At 40.0% G+C, this 18590-nt stretch overlaps 2 protein-coding genes across 2 annotated transcripts; both read left to right on the plus strand.

Moving 5' to 3' along the window:
* The first annotated feature begins 2019 nt into the window (after window positions 1-2019).
* Window positions 2020-3012, plus strand: LOC122126607 (olfactory receptor 11H6). Its single transcript, XM_042701108.1, has one exon. It carries the CDS (start codon window positions 2020-2022, stop codon window positions 3010-3012), a length of 993 nt encoding a protein of 330 aa, XP_042557042.1.
* A 14161-nt stretch (window positions 3013-17173) lies between these two features.
* Window positions 17174-18124, plus strand: LOC122126598 (olfactory receptor 11H7-like). Its single transcript, XM_042701090.1, has one exon. It carries the CDS (start codon window positions 17180-17182, stop codon window positions 18122-18124), a length of 945 nt encoding a protein of 314 aa, XP_042557024.1. The 5' UTR covers window positions 17174-17179.
* The last annotated feature ends 466 nt before the right edge of the window (window positions 18125-18590 follow it).

Genomic DNA, 18590 nt, shown 5'->3' on the forward strand with positions numbered 1-18590 from the left:
GACTACTTTTTTTAAGTTAATATATTTGGTACAATGAATGCATGACTTTGATCAAGATGCATTGTACTCACAAACTGACAAATTGAGTTGAAACACCTCTGTACAACTCCTTAAAGATAATAAAAATGTTATATGTATTTTATTTTATAATGTATTATATATTATATTTATAATATATGTGATATATTATTTTATAGTATTTTTTAAATGAATGGAAGAAAGTCAAAAGTTTAAAATATGGACTGGGAATGTGGCTTAGTGGTAGAGTGCTTGTCTAGCATACATGAAGTCCTGGGTTTGCTTCCTCAGTACCACATAAATAAAAAACTGGAAGTGGTGCTGTGGCTCAAGTGGTATACTTTGAGCAAAAAATAAAAATAAAAAACTCAGAGACCGTGCCCATTCTCTGAGTTCAAGCCTCAGCACTGGCAAAAAAAAAAAGCAACTTTAAAATATGAATAGGGTCTTACCCAGCTATATGTCCTGAACTTTAACCAGGACATATGAATGAGCCTAGGCCAACAGCTTTAAGAAAGTTGCTAGCAAAATATCCAAGGATTTAATCTAGTCTCAATTTCTAATTCATTTAATGTCACAAAGACTTTTTCTACTTTCTGCACATCAAAGGCAACTCTTCTATTCATTATTTAATTGATACAAAACCAGGAAAGTCTGTGAGACTCTTATCTCCAATAAACCACTCAGAAAACCAGAAGTGGTGCTATGGTTCAAGTGGTAGAATGTTCACCTTGAGCTGAAGAGCTAAGGAACAGTGCCCAGGCCCAGAGTTGTAGCCCCATGACCAAAAGAAAAAAGAAAGAAGAAAAGTAAGGTGATGAATGTACAAAACTATAGAACTTACAATGTACAAACTATAGAATTTAAGATTCAATTCTTAGCGAATTTAAGGCACACAGTACGTGTGTATATGTATGTGTATGAGAGAGAGAGAGAGAATTCAAGCCAGTTCTGAGGCTTGAATTCAAGACCTAGCACAGTCCATTAGCTTTTTCACTCAAGGCTGGCACTTGAGCTGCAACTTACTTCTAGCATTTCGTTGGTTACTAGAGATAAGAGTCTAAACTTTCTTACCCAGGCTATCTTCAAAACACAGCTCTCAGATCTCAGTCTCCCAAGCAGGCCTGTGGTTTTATATTCTAGAGAAGGTGACAGGCAGCACATTGTCTTAGGAAACAAGTCATAACATGCAATAGAGCAGCTTAGCTGACTGGGGGAGTTAGGAGAGGTACGGTACAGACAATCCAGGGAAAATTATGGGCTGCAAAAGAAATCATATGTAGGGAACATAACTTCTGCTTTCAGTTATTTAAGACTTCAGTATCACCATCATGGGAAATAGAATTGACTTACCTGTGTAACTTAAACAAGGTTAAATTTAGTTATTGACCTATGAAGTTCTAAGAGACAAATTTGTCTTGGTACTTTAAGAGAACCAGAGCTCCTAGGATGAGGAATGGGCTGGACTGCTCAACAAATCCAGGTGCTGGGGGAGAGGGGCTGATGGAGAGGAAACTAGGTAGACAGTTTCAAACATTTTACAGATTCCTAGATGTTCTGCACTGCCTCCCTAAGGAGGCAAAGGAGCCTGAGACTCCTACCCACAGTTTCATTCTTATCTGCTTTTACTGGCCTTTGATTTATGAAACTTTGGCTAAAGAAGCAATTGAGCAGCTATTTTTCTTCCAGTTTATACTCAGTTTTGCTTCAAAATAAAAAAGTGTGTGTGTAGACTATTCAAGGGAAGATGATTCATCATCAATGATTCATCCATTACTGAGACTCAGAATCATAGTAGTGTTTGAAATTAAATGGCGCTTATTTCAAACCAGTCTCTAGTATATCTATGAGTTACTGGTTTAGCAAATAGATTTAAGTGAACCACTTAAATTTCTCTTTTCATACCTTCATAAAAGAGTAGGATGAAGTACACTTCCTTTTAGCTTAAAGATCGAATGAGATAATGTCAACATTTGCCAGAAAAGTATTTGCAAAATCTAAATGTTGAGAATTGTTCATTTCTTAATTCCTTCTGTTTTTCTAACAGCTTTGGGATCCCAGAACAAAACAAGACATTTTGTGAGTGAGTTTATTCTCCTGGGTTTCAGTGCTCAAAAAGAGATGCAGAGTTTTTTCTTCTCAATGATACTGATTCTCTATTTCCTGACCTTGCTGGGAAATGGGGCAATTGCATGTGCTGTGAGATGGGACAGGAGGCTCCACACACCCATGTATATAATCTTGGGAAACTTCTCCTTTTTAGAGATCTGGTATGTTTCCTCCACTGTCCCAAACATGTTGTTCAATATTCTCTCTGAGACTAAGACCATCTCCTTCTCTGGCTGTTTCCTCCAATTCTATCTATTTTTTTCCCTTGGTACAACAGAGTGTTTCTTCTTATCAATTATGGCTTATGATCGGTACCTTGCCATCTGTCGTCCACTACATTACCCTTCCATCATGACTGGAAAGTTCTGTGTAATCCTGATCTGTGTGTGCTGGGTGGGTGGATTCCTCTGCTATCCAGTCCCTATTATACTCATCTCCCAGCTTCCTTTCTGTGGACCTAACATCATTGACCACTACCTGTGTGATCCAGGCCCATTGTTTGCACTGGCCTGTGTCCCTGCTCCTTCCATTAAGCTTATGTGTTACACTTTCAACTCCATGATTATCTTTGGGCCCTTCCTCTCCATCTTGGGATCATACACACTGGTTCTCAGAGCTGTGCTCCGTATTCCTTCTGGTGCTGGTCGAAAGAAAGCTTTCTCCACATGTGGGTCCCATCTAATGGTAGTGTCTCTCTTTTATGGGACCCTGATGGTGATGTATGTGAGCCCCACATCAGGAAGTCCAGCCAGAATGCACAAGGTTGTCACTTTGATTTACTCAGCAGTGACTCCATTCTTAAATCCCCTTATCTACAGTCTTCGAAACAAAGACATGAAAGCTGCCCTAAAGAAAGTCCTGGGATTAACAACTAGCCCAACCTGAGACAGCTTCAACAGAGAACATAATGGATTATTTATTTTAAGAGTGAAAGAAATATTTTTATTGACCAGATTAATGGAATTTACTGTGATTTTTCTTCTAGGCATACATTTGTGAATTGGTCATGTTCATCTACCTCTCTACTTTTAGCCCACACCCCACAACCATCCCAGTCCTTAATAATTCATCTTCTACTTTTAAGTCAAGTTTGAAAACTAATTAATAACCTCTATTCATCAGGTAATTATTTTTTCTTTTTAATTTCCATGCATGTAAAATAGATGTAATGCTTAACCTTCTGTGTTTGGCTTACTTTGTTTTAATATAATGTCTCCAGTTTTATCCATTTTGCCTTAAATGACAGGATTTCATTCCCCTTTGAATAATGCATCATATATGAATATATGTGCTATGTATATGATATGTATGCATATGTAAAAATATATGTGTGTATATGCCATATATTTATCCATTTATACATTAACTGTCACCTACACTAATTGTATAACTTAACTATTGTGAAATAGTGCCACAATAAACATGGACAAGTAGGTATCTCTTGTGTATGTTGATTCATTTACTTTTTATTTATACCCAGGTGTGGTACAGCTAGATCACATACTCCTTTGTTTATCTGTTTGGTTATTTTTTATTTTTTTCAGTACTGAGGTGTGAACTCAGGACCCTGCACTTGCTAGGAAAGCATTATACTACTGAGCCATACCTCCACCTCTACTTTTAGTTTTTGAGAAGCCTCTATACTGTAGTCTCCCATGGTGGCTGTACTAATTTGTTTTGTGATTGGATCACTTCTGAGTTTAGCTATTTATGATACCAGTGAAGAATACCTTCTGCTAAACAGGGTACTCACTCACACTTAAACAGGAGAGACTTTCATAATTCCTTAACAGTTTACATTCAGCTCACTTGTGATAAATGTCAATAAATATTTTAACATGCATGGCTTTACTGAATAATTATGTGATGACAATAGATATCAACAATAAGTATGTATATGTAATTGTATATATATGTACATATATTTTCTTTGTCAGTTGTGGGGCTTGAAATCTGGGTCTGAGCACTGTCCCTCAACTCTTCAGCCCAAGGCGAGCACTCTACCACTTGAGCCACAATGTCACTTCTAGTTTTCTAGTGGTTTATTGGAGATAAGAGTCTCATGGACTTTCTTGCTGGGGGCTGACTTTGAACTATGATCCTCAGATCTCAGCCTCCTGAGTAGCTAGTATTACCGGCACCCAGCAATATTTGTATCATTTTTATGTAACATATTTGCTAGTTTTAACTTTAGCTGACAGAAGGAACCAATTACATATATACCTGACACCTTTCCAAAGAGTGCAATTTTTCAAACTGAGAAAATCTTCTTAAAGACAATGAGCAAACAGCCACATAAATAAAACTAGCAATGGACAAAATAACGTTCCATGGTTAGAGGCTAGCTTTTACACCAAAATCAGAGTAGGCTTCACACCTATATGCTTCATACCAAGAAATAAAGTTTTTAGAAAAATCTTCCTTTTAGTCATCCAAAGCCCTCACTTAAGACTTCTCTCTTTGGTTTTCTGTCCTGTGGACTCACTGCAGAGCTTGGCTTCATGATCAGCCTCTTAGTCTACCTCAAACACATTTACTCCCAACTATTTTTTCTCATAGCACTTTTCCTCAAGTCAATATCACCACATATGACATGTGATATCCCCAATATCACATGATATGGAATAACACATTTTTATTTCTACACTGCAGAGAACAACATGAGCCTATCAGAAGACTTTACAGGACCAAGTTTCAGTCAAAGTAAATTAGGACCAGAACAAGTACTATTTTTGTAGCCAACACCTATGCTAAAACAAGAAAATCAGCAGCTGAAAGACCAGTATATTCAAAATAAGAGCCCACACTTTAAGTTATGAACACCTCATGATTAATTAGAAGTGCAACACGGGTTACCCGTGTGGGTGATGAAATACTTGAGTGCATTTCCCTCAAGCATGGTTAGTAACTGAGGTCAAAGGACACTTATAATTTGGAATTTTTTTTTTTTAATTTCAAATGGGGGCTGGGAAGGTGGCTCAATGGTAGAGCTCTTGCCTTGTATGCATGAGGCCCTGGGTTCAATTCCTCAGTACCACATAGCAAAAAGAAAAAAGCTGGAAGTGGCGCTGTGGCTCAAGTGGTAGAGTGCTAGTCTTGAGAGCTGAAGAGCTGAGAGACAGCGCCCAGGCCCAGAGTTCAGGCACCCCACGACCAGACTCAAAAAAAAAAAAAAAACTTCAAATGGACGTACAAGAGGGTTATGACTGAACATGTCCATTTATGTTTCAAGTGCTTCTTTATTAGAGTCACTCCTTCTATCATTGTCCTCCATCCTGTCTGTCCCTTCCTCTCAGACTCATTTCTCATTTCCCAATTCCTTTATCAGCTGTATTTGTTCTCTGTTCCCTTTTTTTTTTAGCTTAACTTTGATTTTTTTTTTTAGTTTTTTATTGTCAAGGTGAGGTACAAAGGGGTTACAGTTACGTAAGTAAAGTAATAAGTACATTTCTTGTCAAACTTGTTACCCCCTCCCTCATTTTTCTCCTACTTTCTCTCCCCCCTCAACCCTCCCTCCTCCCCTGCAAGTTGTACAGATCATGTTCTACATACTGTCTTGTAAGTATCACTGTTGCATTGGTTCCCCCTTGAACTTTGTCTCACCATTTTTGTTATTCCCCTTCCCTTTCCTAATTCAGATGCCAGGGTACTGTTAGGTTTTTAAAAAGAGGTGACCAAGTAAAAACAGTGCACGTGGTATTCAGGTAAGGGGTAGGTTTATTCATCGTTCAGGCTGGCACCAGGCCATCTTGGTCCTCCACGCGGTGGGGAAAGGCCTGGGAAAGAGAGAGAGATGGGGAAAAGAGCTAAGAGAGAGCTAGAAAAGAGAGAAAATAGCTAGAAAAGAGAAGAGCTAGATAAGAGCTAGAAAAGACTAGAGAGAGAGAGAGAGAGAGCAGAGAGCTAGGAAAGAGAAGAGAGAGGGATCTGGGCCTGGCTAGGCCTTATCCAGGGTATGGGTGGAGAAAGGTGTGGCCACATCAAATTCAGATGTGACCTCTTCCAGGCGTCACAGTTGCCTAGGTAATGCAGGTACTGGGTGGAGACTTTGCTGCGAGGAGGGTGGAGTCTGCTAGCCATCCAAGAGCGGACCTTACAGGTACCAAACTCAAATCAAATACAGTGACAACAGGGGATAAACCATAGGGGGAAGAACACACAAAAGAAACAAAAAATCACATAACACATTGAAAATGACAACAATGAAAATCTTCTTGTGTCCCTATCCACTTTTTTACTCATTCACCCCAATACCACCAGCCCCACCACTCAAACTTTTTTCATCTTCCTGATATGCATTTTGTTAAACTGCTCATTGTTTAAAAGGCTTACTCCATGGAATTTCACTCCTGAATATACTATGCTTTACTCAACTTATATGCCTCTGTGTATGTTTACATGAGAGGTTGTATTTGGAATCTAAAATCTTTAAATGAGTGAAAAATGTGCCTTTTGCCTTTCTGTGTTTCACTCCATATATTTTCCAGATTCATCCATTTCTCTGCAAATGATATAATTTCATTCTTCCTGGTGGCTGCATAAAATTATGTTGAATAGCTGAGCACTAGTGGCTCCTGTCTGTTATACTAGCTATTCAGCAGGCTGAGACCTGAGAATCACAGTTTCAAGCAAGCCCTGGTAGGAAAGTCCTTGAGACTCTTATATCCAATTAACAAAACAAAAGACAAAAGTAGAGGTGTGGCTCAAATGATAGATCACTAGCCTTGAACAAAAAATGCTAAGGAACTGTGTGCAGGCCAAGTTCCAGCCCCAGTACCAACACTAAAAAATAAATTAAATTTTAAAAATTTCTATTGTAAATTCTATTGTAAATCAGCCTACACTAAACAAACGGAAAGAACTGTAATCATCACCTGATGTGGAAGAAATAATTTGTATTGTCAAAGCTCATAGAACTCACAAACTTTACAGATAATGATAATTTGCCTTGTGAAGGTTAAAATGTGTTTGTGACTTTGACTAAGTATCACTATTCCACAATACTGTGAAATGTGAAATTTATGTAATCACCTAATCTCCATTTTAAAAAAAAAGTAAGAGAAGGGACGGGTTAGGAGTGATAGGTGACAATGTTGCCAGACACTTGTACTCATATATGTAAGGTCCACTCCTGGATGGCTAGCAGACTCCACCCTCCTTGCAGCAAAGTCTCCACCTAGTACCTGCGTTACCTAGGCAACTGGGACACCTGGAAGAGATCACATCTGCATCTGCTGAGGTCACATCTGAATTTGATGTGGCCACACCTTTCTCCGCCCATACCCTAGATAAGGCCTAGCCCAAGCCCAGATGCTCTCTCTCTGCTCTTTTATAGCTCTTTCTCAGCTCTTTCCTTCTCTTCTCTTTCCCAGCTACCTTCTCCTTCCTACCTCTCTCTTTCGCACCTTTCCCAGATGCTCTCTTTTCTAGCTCTTTTCTCTCTTTTCTAGCTCTTTTCTCTCTTTTCTAGCTATTTTCTCTCTCTTTCCCAGCTCTCTCTCTTTCCCAACTCTCCCAGCTCTCTTTCCCAGGCCTTTCCCCACTGCGTGGAGGACCAAGATGGCCTGGTGCCAGCTGGAATGATGATTAAACCTACCCCTTACCTGAATACCACGTGTGTGGTGCTGTTCTTACTTGGCTACCTCTTTTTAAAAACCTAACAATATACAGTTTTGTAGAATGGGAACTTCTTTGTACAACTATTTAAAGATATAATAATAAAAAATGTAAAAAAAATTCTATTGTAAATCTAGATAGGTGGATACCATATTGTTATGATCCATTCATCTGTTGTAGGGCATTTGTATGTTTCCATAACTTGGCTACTGTGAACTCTGCTGCAATAAACATGTATACATATGCAAGCTCTTTTTTTAAAGAGGACAATTGTAGAAGAAAATATAATCAGCTCTTTCCCAGCTCTCTCTTCTCTTTCCCAGCTCTCTTCTCTTTCCCTGCTGTTTCCCAGCTCTCTCTTTCCCACCTCTATTTCCCAGCTCTTTCCCAGCTCTCTCGTCTCTTTTCTAGCTCTTTTCTAGCTCTTTCTCAGCTCTTTCCCACCTCTTTCCCAGGCCTTTCCAAGCCTCGTGGAGGGCCAACGTGGCCTGGTGCCAGCCAGAACCATGAATAAACCTACCCCTTACCTGAATACCACGTGTGTGGTGCTGTTCATACTCAGTTACCTCATTTTAAAAACCTAACATAAATGGTGCCATGATCCGGGAAGGGCTTAAAGTCAGGATAGGTGGGATTCGTCTCTGTTTTTTTTTTCCTTTTTTTCCTTTTTCTGTTTGTTTTTTCCCTTTTTGCTCTGAGGAATATCCACAGTTCTGATGGCCTTTTGCAAACCCATCTGTCTGCTGTGGACACAGTGCATCGATACCATTTCTGGCCTTCACATCCACATCCACACCACTTCTCTACTCTGGTGAGTGAAACTACTCTCTACAGTTCTCTGTTGCTCAGTCTCTGTCCAGACATGGCAGCATGCCAGAGAGCTCCTACGGCCTTTAGCTGAAAGGCCGGTCACCTCTGAAGCCAGCCAAGGGTGCTTGGTTTTGGGGGCTTGGCCATTTCTCTCTAGAGGGCTCTGGGGAAAGTTGGGACGCCACTTCTGCCTGGTGAGCTCTCCTTCACTCACCAGACTGACTCTCTACACATTTAATGGGTTGCTGCGAATCATGCCCAAGTGGTGAAACTCCTTTGAAATGCCTCCTGCACTCGCTGGAAAGCCTGAGCGCCTCATTTTTATGCCATTCTAGATGTAGACAGTTTTTGCCACTGCAATGGTAAATGATCAGAAGTCTGTTTACTTTTAGGTTCACTTTGCTCTCTCTCTGCCAGTCATGTCCAACTTTCCCTATCTCTCCCTTTCTCTTTTCTACAACATTTTGGCTTGTGCCCTGAAGAATGCGACGCAGGCTGGGTCCCGGAGACCCCCCCTCTAGATTCCCTCTAAAACACTAGCCAATGTAGGCTTGATCTATTTGTTCAGAGTTTCTTTGCATTCTTTCAGAAATTTGCCATCTTGGCCAAATGGTGGGCTAAGGGTTTGGCCCCATCTGACCCTTAACCTTCCACCAAGCTTACCACTTCATCCATCTATATTAAGGTGCCTTGCTAACAAGTTGCTCTTTTCACAGGCCCTGGCAAGTGAGGCCCAACCATCTGATGTGCTTTGTTAGCAAAGATGTCTACACATTGGTGTCAAAAATTTTAGGTTTTGAGTTTTGTCTTTTTGTTTTGTGTTATGTATTCAACTACTGACTACATGGTTCTAAAATTCTAGGCATAACTGTGCTGAAATTCTCATCACATCTAATGAGTTTTGTCATTGCAGAATATTTGTTGGTCAGTTCTTGATAAGGAGCAGGTAAGTTCTACTTATTCCATTTAATCTCCTTGTTGCTTTAATTGGAAATAATAAAGGGCTTTTGTGGCAAAGATTTCAGTTCAAAGTGAACCCAGGCTGAAAAATCCCTAAGACTCCAATCTCCCAACTAACCTGCAAAGAGCCCGGCTGGAAGCATGGCTCAAGACTCTTATCTCTAACCAGCAAACACTGCAAGTGGTACTATAACTCAAAGTGGTAGAGTGCTAGCCTTGAGCAGAAGTGCTCAGGGATAGTGCCCAGGCCCTGAGTTCAATCCTCCTTGAATACTTACTGGGAAAAGCCATCCCAGCAACGAGCACCTAGACTCAGCCAGTCTGGGGAACAAGGGAACATGGGGGAAGAGTAAGAGGAGATGATGCCACATCAGCCACTTTGTGCCTGCCCTTTCAAAATTAACCAGAGCCAGGAGGTCAGTAGAAGTAAGAAGCCTGCCCATCCAATCTCTATACCTATCTATCTATTAATTGAACAGGAATTTATATTCTTGCCTTTGTCACCTAACTTCTCTACTTAATCGCCAGATGTCAGAAGTAGCTAGGGACATTTCTACCAACATTTTCAGCCCCAAGACCTTCCTCTTGCCTTTATTTGCTCTCTAGTATTTTTTTCCAGCCCCTCAATGCCTCATAAGACTTCTCCAGACTTCATCTAAGGACTCATGCCACCAAGGGACAGCTGCTGCTCGCTGCCTTCTCTGGGAGGGGACCAAATTGCAGCCTTTTACCCCTATTGTTGACACCCCTTGTTAGAAAGTAGCCAGAGTATCCATGCCCTATTTCATGATTATTAAAAGGCTAGAATAAGGTCCACACCTGGATGGTGAGCAGACTCCACCCTCCTCACAGAAAAGTCTCCACTCAGTATCTGTGTTACCTAGGCAACAGCATAACTGGAAGAGGTCACATCTGAATTTGATATGGCCACACCTTTCTCTGCCCATACCCTAGATAAGGCCTAGCCCAAGCCCAGACGCCCTCTTTCCCAGCTCTCTCTTCTCTTTCCCAGCTCTCTCTTTCCCACCTCTCTTTCCCAGGCCTTTCCCAACGCATGGAGGGCCAAGATGGCCTGGTGCCAGCCAGAACGATGAATAAATCTACCACTTACCTGAAAGAAAAAAGAAAATATAATAATAAAATATACATTCATAGAACTATTTTTACAATAAAAATGTATTTTAAAAAGAGTTTCAGGGCTGGGAAGGTTGCTCAGTGGTAGAGCACTTGCCTTGCATGCTCAAGGCCCTGGGTTCGATTCCTCAGCACCACATAAGCAAAAAGAAAAAAGCCGGAAGTGGCACTGTGGCTCAAGTGGTAGAGCACTAGCTTTGAGCTGAAGAGCTGAGGGACAGTGCCCAAGCCCAGAGTTCAGGCCCCACGACCGGACCCAAAAAAAAAAAAAAAAAAAAAGAGTTTCAGAGGTGGGGAGGGAAAGGATGGTAGAGAAAAAACAAAGGAGGGAGTAACAATGCTCAATAGGAAATGGTCTCATTACCTTGTTCATGTAACTGTAACCCCTCTGTACAGTATCTTTACAATAAATAAATATATATATGAAAGTTATCTAAGTGAAATTGGCCCTTTGGAAAGATATTACTTGGGGATCTATGGATCCCATGGCACAAAACCACATTCATTATTTGAAAACCACAAGCTTAAGGTGCCCATGGAGTATACAACTCTACCTAGTTAAAGTAGTGCATTATTTTTAATAATCCCTACAGATCAATTTATCAAAAATGTAAGGAAAATTCAGGAAGCAAGAGGGTGCCTAGGGACAGCATGACAAGTTACAGACTCTTTGAGAAAAAACTGAGAATTCCTAACAGGCTAAAGATGAGGATAAGTTAGAAGAAACAATCTGTACAGTAAAGAACAGGCCACTGAAATCTTAGCATGCATAAGAAGCAAAATTAGTTGTACCTAGCATTACATAGAGCCTCCACATCAGAGCCAGCAAAGGAGAGAAACTCTGTGACCTCCATTCAGACTCATCCAGGATGATCTAGGTGTAGTCCCCCATGTCAGGAGAGTCTCCTCTGATGGACATGGCTGTTGTTCACAACAGGTGGGCCTACTCACCTCTGTATTTGTTTATTCAATATGCTGAAGATATATAATTCAGACATTCCAAAATCAGTGGACTAAATGTTAATGAGGTCTTCTCTTCCCAGAAAGTGGCTGAGGCAACCAGGAAAGGTACAGCTTTTATAGATCAAGTGAACAGAATAGCGTAGAAATAACTATAGCTACAGAGAGTGAAACCAAATAGAAAATTAGGATTTGTTGTTGTTGTCATTGTGGTTCTCCTCTCTGATTTCTAACTTTTCATTAGGAAGAGTGGTATTAGGAAAAAGAAGAAGGAGCCAGGCATGGTAGTACATGCCAGTAATCCCAATACTGGGGAGGCAAAAGTTTGTGAGGCTAGACTTCCAAAAAAAGAAAGAAAGAAAGAGAGAGAAAAAGAGAAAATCAGTGTTTGTGAAGACTAAGAGAACACACAGAGTTTAGTCATGAATGTATTTCTTAAGATTATATTGGAATGTATCTGTGAAATTCATCAACTATCTTTTTCCTGCAAGGGTCTGTTGTTTGGGAGGGGGTTGTTGTTTTTGAGGAGTTGTTTTGCTTTGTTTTATTTTGTCAGTCATAAGGCTTGAACTCTGGGCCTGGGCACTGTCCCTGACCTCTTCAGCTCAAGGATAATGTTCTACCATTTGAGTCACAGCGCCCACTTCTGGTTTTCTGGAGCTTAATTGGAGATAAAAGTCTCAGGGACTTTCTTGCCTGGTCTGGCTTTCAACTGAAATCCTCAGATCTCAGCCTCCTGAGTAGGATTATAGGTGTGAGCCACCAGCACCCAGCTTAAGCTCAGTCTTTGAATATGTTAATTTGCTAAATGCTGTTAGTTGAGTTCAGAATTATAGTTGCTACTGCTCCATTCCATGAGCATCTGCTCTTTCTCTGTGTGTGTGTGTCTCTGTGTGTCTCTCTATGTGTGTCTCTCTCTGTGTCTGTGTGTGTGTGTGTCTCTCTCTGTGTCTCTGTCTCTGTCTGTCTGTCTGTCTGTCTGTCTGTCTGTCTCTCTCTCTCTCTCTCTCTCCTCCCCTCTTCCTCTCTCTTTCTTTCTCTGATCTCTTATCCCAGTGAGGAGAGGTTTGGGGGAATATGAAGACTGTAGCATTCCTCTAGTGTGTAGCTATTCTTTTGTGATTATTTATCAAAATGGCCATTGATGTAGGTTAGTTTATTCCTAATCCCAATCCTAGTTTAAAAGAATTAAGTCATCTTTCCATTTACTTTCTCTTCATAGTTTTCCTTTTGTTGTTTGTTTGTTTGTTTTGCATACCAGAACCAGTGCTTGAACTCAGGATGCTGCAGCTTCTTCAATCACAGCTGGCACTCTACCAATTTGAGCCATGCCTGTAGTCCCAGTTCTTTGCTGATTAATTGGAGATTGATTGGAGTCTCTGGATTTGTCTGCCCAGGCAGACTCCAAACTTCAATCTTCAGATCTCACTTTCCTGAGTAGCTAAGAGTACGGGTGAGAGCCAACAGCATTCAACAATTCTGTAATCTGTTTTGGCATAATCAGATCAACAGGGAGGTGATGCTCTTTCTAGGTGAGTATAGTCAGTTTACTTCATACATTACCAATTTTTGACCCTGTCATAGCTGCATAGTTATAAATACATTTACCTCGATTAATATAACCTCAATAATAGAAGGGCTTCTTCTATTTAAGTCTGTTGAAGTACTATACATGCACTCCTTTATCAAAATGGCATTTAAAGTAAATTTTCCTTTTATCAATCAAAAAAGTTTAAAATTGTGCTTAAATCCTTTGGATATTACAATATGTTAAAACTATGATTGTGCTCTTTCTTGGAGCTGTATGTGGTTCTTAAATGTGATATAAATATATTCTTGGTGGCCAGGCACTAGTGGCTTATATCTGTAATCCTAGCTACCCAGCAAGCTAAAATCTGAGGATTGCAGTAACCAGTCCCAGCAAGAAAGTTTATATGGCTTTTATCTGCAGCTACCCATCAGAAAGCCAGGGATGGAACTATGGCTTAAGTTGTATATCAGCCTTGGTCAAAGAAAAAGCTCAGGGATAGCACTAGGCCCTGAGCTCAAGCCTCAGGACTAACACAAATATATGTGTATAGATATAGATATAGATATAGATATAGACATTCTTGGTAACTATAAAAGACAGGAATGGAGATGAAAATAAAGTCCATTGTATTCATATATAAAAATGTCACAATGAACCCAGTATTTTGTACAATCAATATATATATTAATAGAAAAGCAGAAATATATATTATATATACATATATTATATATATACATATACATATATTATATATATGTGTATATATGTGTATATATATATATATATATATGTATATATGGGCTTGCCTAACATGCATGAAGCCCTGGGTTCGATTCCTCAGTACCATAAACAGAAAAAGCCGAAAGTGGCATTGTGGTTCAAGTGGTAGTAGAGTGCTAGCCTTGAGCAAAAGAAGTTCAGACAGTGCCCAGGCCCTGAGTTCAACCACAAGTACTAACAAAATATAAAATAATATACATATACATATCTTCTTCAATGATTGTAATCTAAAAGAAGAAAGAACAAATTTTGAAGTGTGGATAATTTATGTGGGCTATTTAGATTTGAACTCTAGGCCTCATGCTTGCAAGGCAGGTCTTCTACCTCTTGGGCTATGCCTTAGCAAAATGTAAATAATTAGTTTTTGAAACATCTTTGATGTGTGTGTGTGTGTGTGTGTGTGTGTGTGTGTGTGTGTGTGTGGTGTGTGTGTGTGTGTGTGTGTGTATATGTAATGATCCTGTGGTTTGAACTCAGAGCCTGATTTTTTTTTGCTCACGGCTAGCACTACACCACTTGATCTATAACTCTACTTATGACTTTTTGATGGTTAATTGAAGATAAAAGTCTCAGGGACTTTCTTACCTTAAATGGCTTCAAACTGCAATCCTTAGATATCAGTCTTCTAAGTAGCTAGAATTATAGGTATGAGTCACCAGCCCCCAGTCATATCTTTTTATTTTGAATATCTAAGGTATTTTTTACTACTTTTTAATAAAGTAAAATCTTCCAAATAACTAACTCTAAGGAAAAATTCTGGCAAGTAATAATAAGACTTTAGAATAGAATTGCTTTGTAACTGTAAATTTTTTCTTTAATATGTCATACATTTATATTTATATTCATCTTTATTGAAATACTTTTTAATTTTATTTTATTGTAAAGATGTTGTGCAGGGAAGTTACAGTGACATGAGTAAAGTAATGAGTACATTTCTTGTCGAACATTGTTACCCCCTCTTTTGTTTTTGTCCTATTATTCCTTTCCTCCCCCACTTCCCCTACTCCTACCCCCCAAAATACTTCTTTTTAAATAGAGATAAATGAGAAAATAACAAGTAAAATTACCCATCAGACAGGGAATGATAGTGGCTTTTCATGGATATAAACAAAGTATTAATTATCAAATTATAAATGAGCTATAGTTGTTGGAGGCAGGGCTCAGTGAAAGAACCTCTGCCTAGCAAGCAAAAGGCTCTGGGTTTACACTCCAAAACCACCAGAAAAAAAACTAACTTAATTATCTGTTATATAATTTTTATCATTTGCATATTCTTATCCATTTTCTTCTATCAATATTTTTTGTTGTTGTTCTGGTCTGGGTGTTTGAGCTTTTTTGCTCATGTCTAGTGTTGTACAACTTGAGCCACAGCTCCATTTTCAACATTTTTAGTACTTAATTGGATATAAAGAGTCTCACAGGCTTTCATGCTCAGGCTGGCTTCGAAGCACAATCCTCAGATCTCCACTTCCTGAATAGCTAGGATAGCAAGCATGAGCCACCAGCACCCAGCTATCATTACTTAGAAGGTAAAAAATAAATTCTTCTAGTGCTGGTGGCTTACACCTGTACTTCTAGCTATTCAAGAAGTTGAGATCTGAGTGTGGCAGTTTGAAACCAGCCCAGGGATAAAATCTGTGATACTCTTATCTCCAACTAACCACCAAAAAAGCAGAACCAGAAGTACGATAGAGCTCAAGTGGTGAAGTGAAAGAGCCAATCAAGAGCAGAGCCCTGAGCTCAAGCCTCAATACTGGCACAAAAGGACGAGAAGAAGAAAGAAGGAAAGAGAAATAAAATCTCCTAACTAAAATAGGTCCATAAATAATCTGAACTAATGTTAAAGCATAAATCATTCGAATTTCTAAAAAGTCTCACATTGAAATCTATTTAAAAACAATAATATATATGTCCTCATATTTTAAGATGAATGGCACTAAATGATTGTCTATGTGAGGAACTTTCACTGAAAAAAGAACTAACTAGGTATCAAACAAACCATTTTCAAGATTTCTGTATAATTTTGTCTGTTGTATTTTGAGGTGTTGGTTTGGTTTGGCTTTGGTTTTTCCAGTGCCAGAGAGGGAACCCAAGGCCTTGTGCATACTAGAACATGCTGTCACTGAACTAAAGAGGATTACTTTAACTGATTTTTGTCTACCACCATGTAAATTCAAACAATCTAGAATTTACATTTTTAAAAGACTGAGGGGCTGGGAATGTGGCTTAGTGGTAGAGTGCTTGTGTAGCATTCCTGGGTTTGATTCCTCAGTATCACATAAACCCCACAAGTGATGCTGTGGCTCAGGTGGTACAGTGCTAACCTTGAGCAAAAGAAGCTAAGGGGCAGTGTCTAGGCCTTGTGTCCAAACCTCAGGACTAGCAAAAACAAAAGAAGTGAAGCCATTGTCGGGCTTTGGTGGCTCATGCCTGCTATACTAGCTACTAATGAGGCTGAGAAATGAGAATCAAAATTTAATCCAGCCTAGGGCTGGGAAGGTAGCTCAGTGGTAGAGCGCTTGCCTTGCATGCCTGAGGCCCTGGGTTCGATTCCCCAGCACCACATACGCAAAAAGAAAAAAGCCGGAAGTGGCGCTGTGGCTCAAGTGGTAGAGCGCTAGCCTTGAGCTGAAGAGCTGAGGGACAGCGCCCAGGCCCAGAGTTCAGGCCCCACAACCGGACCCAAAAAAAAAAAAATTTAATCCAGCCTAGGCAGAAAGTCTGTGAGATTCTTATCTCTAATAAATAAGCAAAAATCTGGATGTGGAGGTATGTCAAGTTGTAGAATGCCAGAACAAAAAAGCCAAACAAAAGCACAAAACCCTAAATTCCAGCCCCAGTACCAGCACACCAAAACAATTGCCAAAAGGCAAATTCAAAATAGAATACAGCTGGGCACTGGTGGCTCGTGCCTGTAATCCTAGCTACTCAGAAGGCTGAGATATGAGGATCGCTGTTCAAAGCCAGCCCAGGCAGGAAAGTCTGTGAGACTCTTATCTCCAATAAACCACCAGAAAAACAGAAGTGGTGCTTCGGTTTAAGTGGTAGTGTGCTCACCTTGAGCTGAGGACAGCGCCCAGGCCCAGAGCTTAATCCACACAACCGACCACAAAAAAAGAACGCAATTTGTTTTAGAACATCATTACACTCCCTGCATGCATCAAAACTCATCTCAAAAAAAAAAAAAAACTTTCAGATGTTTCAGCAGCAGAGTACATTAATATTATCTGTCTTTCCTCTTGTCTCCACAGTCTGAGGACCATGAATAAGTCACAGACATCCACTGTGACACATTTCATCTTATTGGGCTTTGCTGGTCCCTGGGAAGTGCAAATCATCCTTTTCTCACTGATATTCTTGGTCTACCTGTTGACTCTGATTGGGAATTTGGCCATCCTTTGTGCAGTGAGTTGGGAGCACCAACTCCACACACCTATGTACATGCTCCTGGCCAACTTCTCCTTCCTAGAAATCTGGTATGTGACCTGCACAGCCCCCAATATGCTGGTCATCTTTCTTTTCAAAACTAAGACCATGTCCTTTTCTGGTTGTTTCATTCAGTTCTATTTTTTCTTTTCCCTGGGCACAACAGAATGCTTCTTCCTCTGTGTCATGGCTTATGATCGGTACCTGGCCATCTGCCGCCCCTTGCACTACCCCTCCATCATGACTGGACAGTTCTGTGGCATTTTGGTGTCTCTTTGCTGGATCATTGGTTTCTTTGTATATTCAATTCCCATTTTCTTCATTTCTCAATTAACTTTCTGTGGTCCTAATATGATCGACCACTTTCTGTGTGATGTGGATCCACTGATGGCTCTGTCCTGTGACCCTACTCCCATCGTAGGGCATGTCTTTTATTCTTTGAGCTGTCTTATCATCACTCTCACTATCTTGTACATCCTGGGATCCTATGCCCTAGTGCTTAGAGCTGTCTTCCACGTTCCCTCTTCAGCTGGACGGCGAAAGGCCTTCTCAACCTGTGGGTCCCACTTGGCTGTAGTTTCTCTGTTCTATGGAACCATAATGGTGATGTATATGAGTCCCACATCTGGCAGCTCAGCTGTGGTGCATAAGATCATCACACTGATATACTCTTCAGTGACTCCAGCCTTAAACCCTTTCATCTATAGCCTCCGCAACAAGGACATGAAATATGCCCTCCGCCATGTCTTCTGTGGAACAAGAATTATCCACAGTTCATGAATAAGGTTTCTATAGCCAAGACTCTTTCTTCAAGCAGAATAACCATAGCCTTTCATGGAAAAGAAGATTTATTATCTGGCCATTTTGATGAGCGTCCAGTTCCAGTCATGTGACTCAGTGAAGAGCTTGGCCCTCAACCCCTAGGTAAAAAACAATTCTTGAAAAATGTATTATTTATTTCACTCTTTCTCTCTCCACACAACTTTTTTAAGAGATATTGATCAAATTAGTTGTTCATTTACATGATGTTACCACTTATGTAATACACATAACACATTTTTTGGTGGTACAGGGATTTGAATTAAGGGGCTTCTGTGCACTCTGCTACTAGAGCAACACCTCAATCCTTTCTGCTTTAAGTATTTTTCAGGTAAGAGTCTCATGATTTTTACATGACCAGCCTTCAACCATGATTTTCCTGAATACCTGGGATTATATACCACCCCTGCCTTGTTTGTTGAGATGG

The sequence above is a fragment of the Dipodomys spectabilis genome, unplaced genomic scaffold (assembly GCF_019054845.1).
Source record: "Dipodomys spectabilis isolate Male_0828 unplaced genomic scaffold, ASM1905484v1 ptg000286l, whole genome shotgun sequence".
NCBI lineage: Eukaryota > Metazoa > Chordata > Mammalia > Rodentia > Heteromyidae > Dipodomys > Dipodomys spectabilis.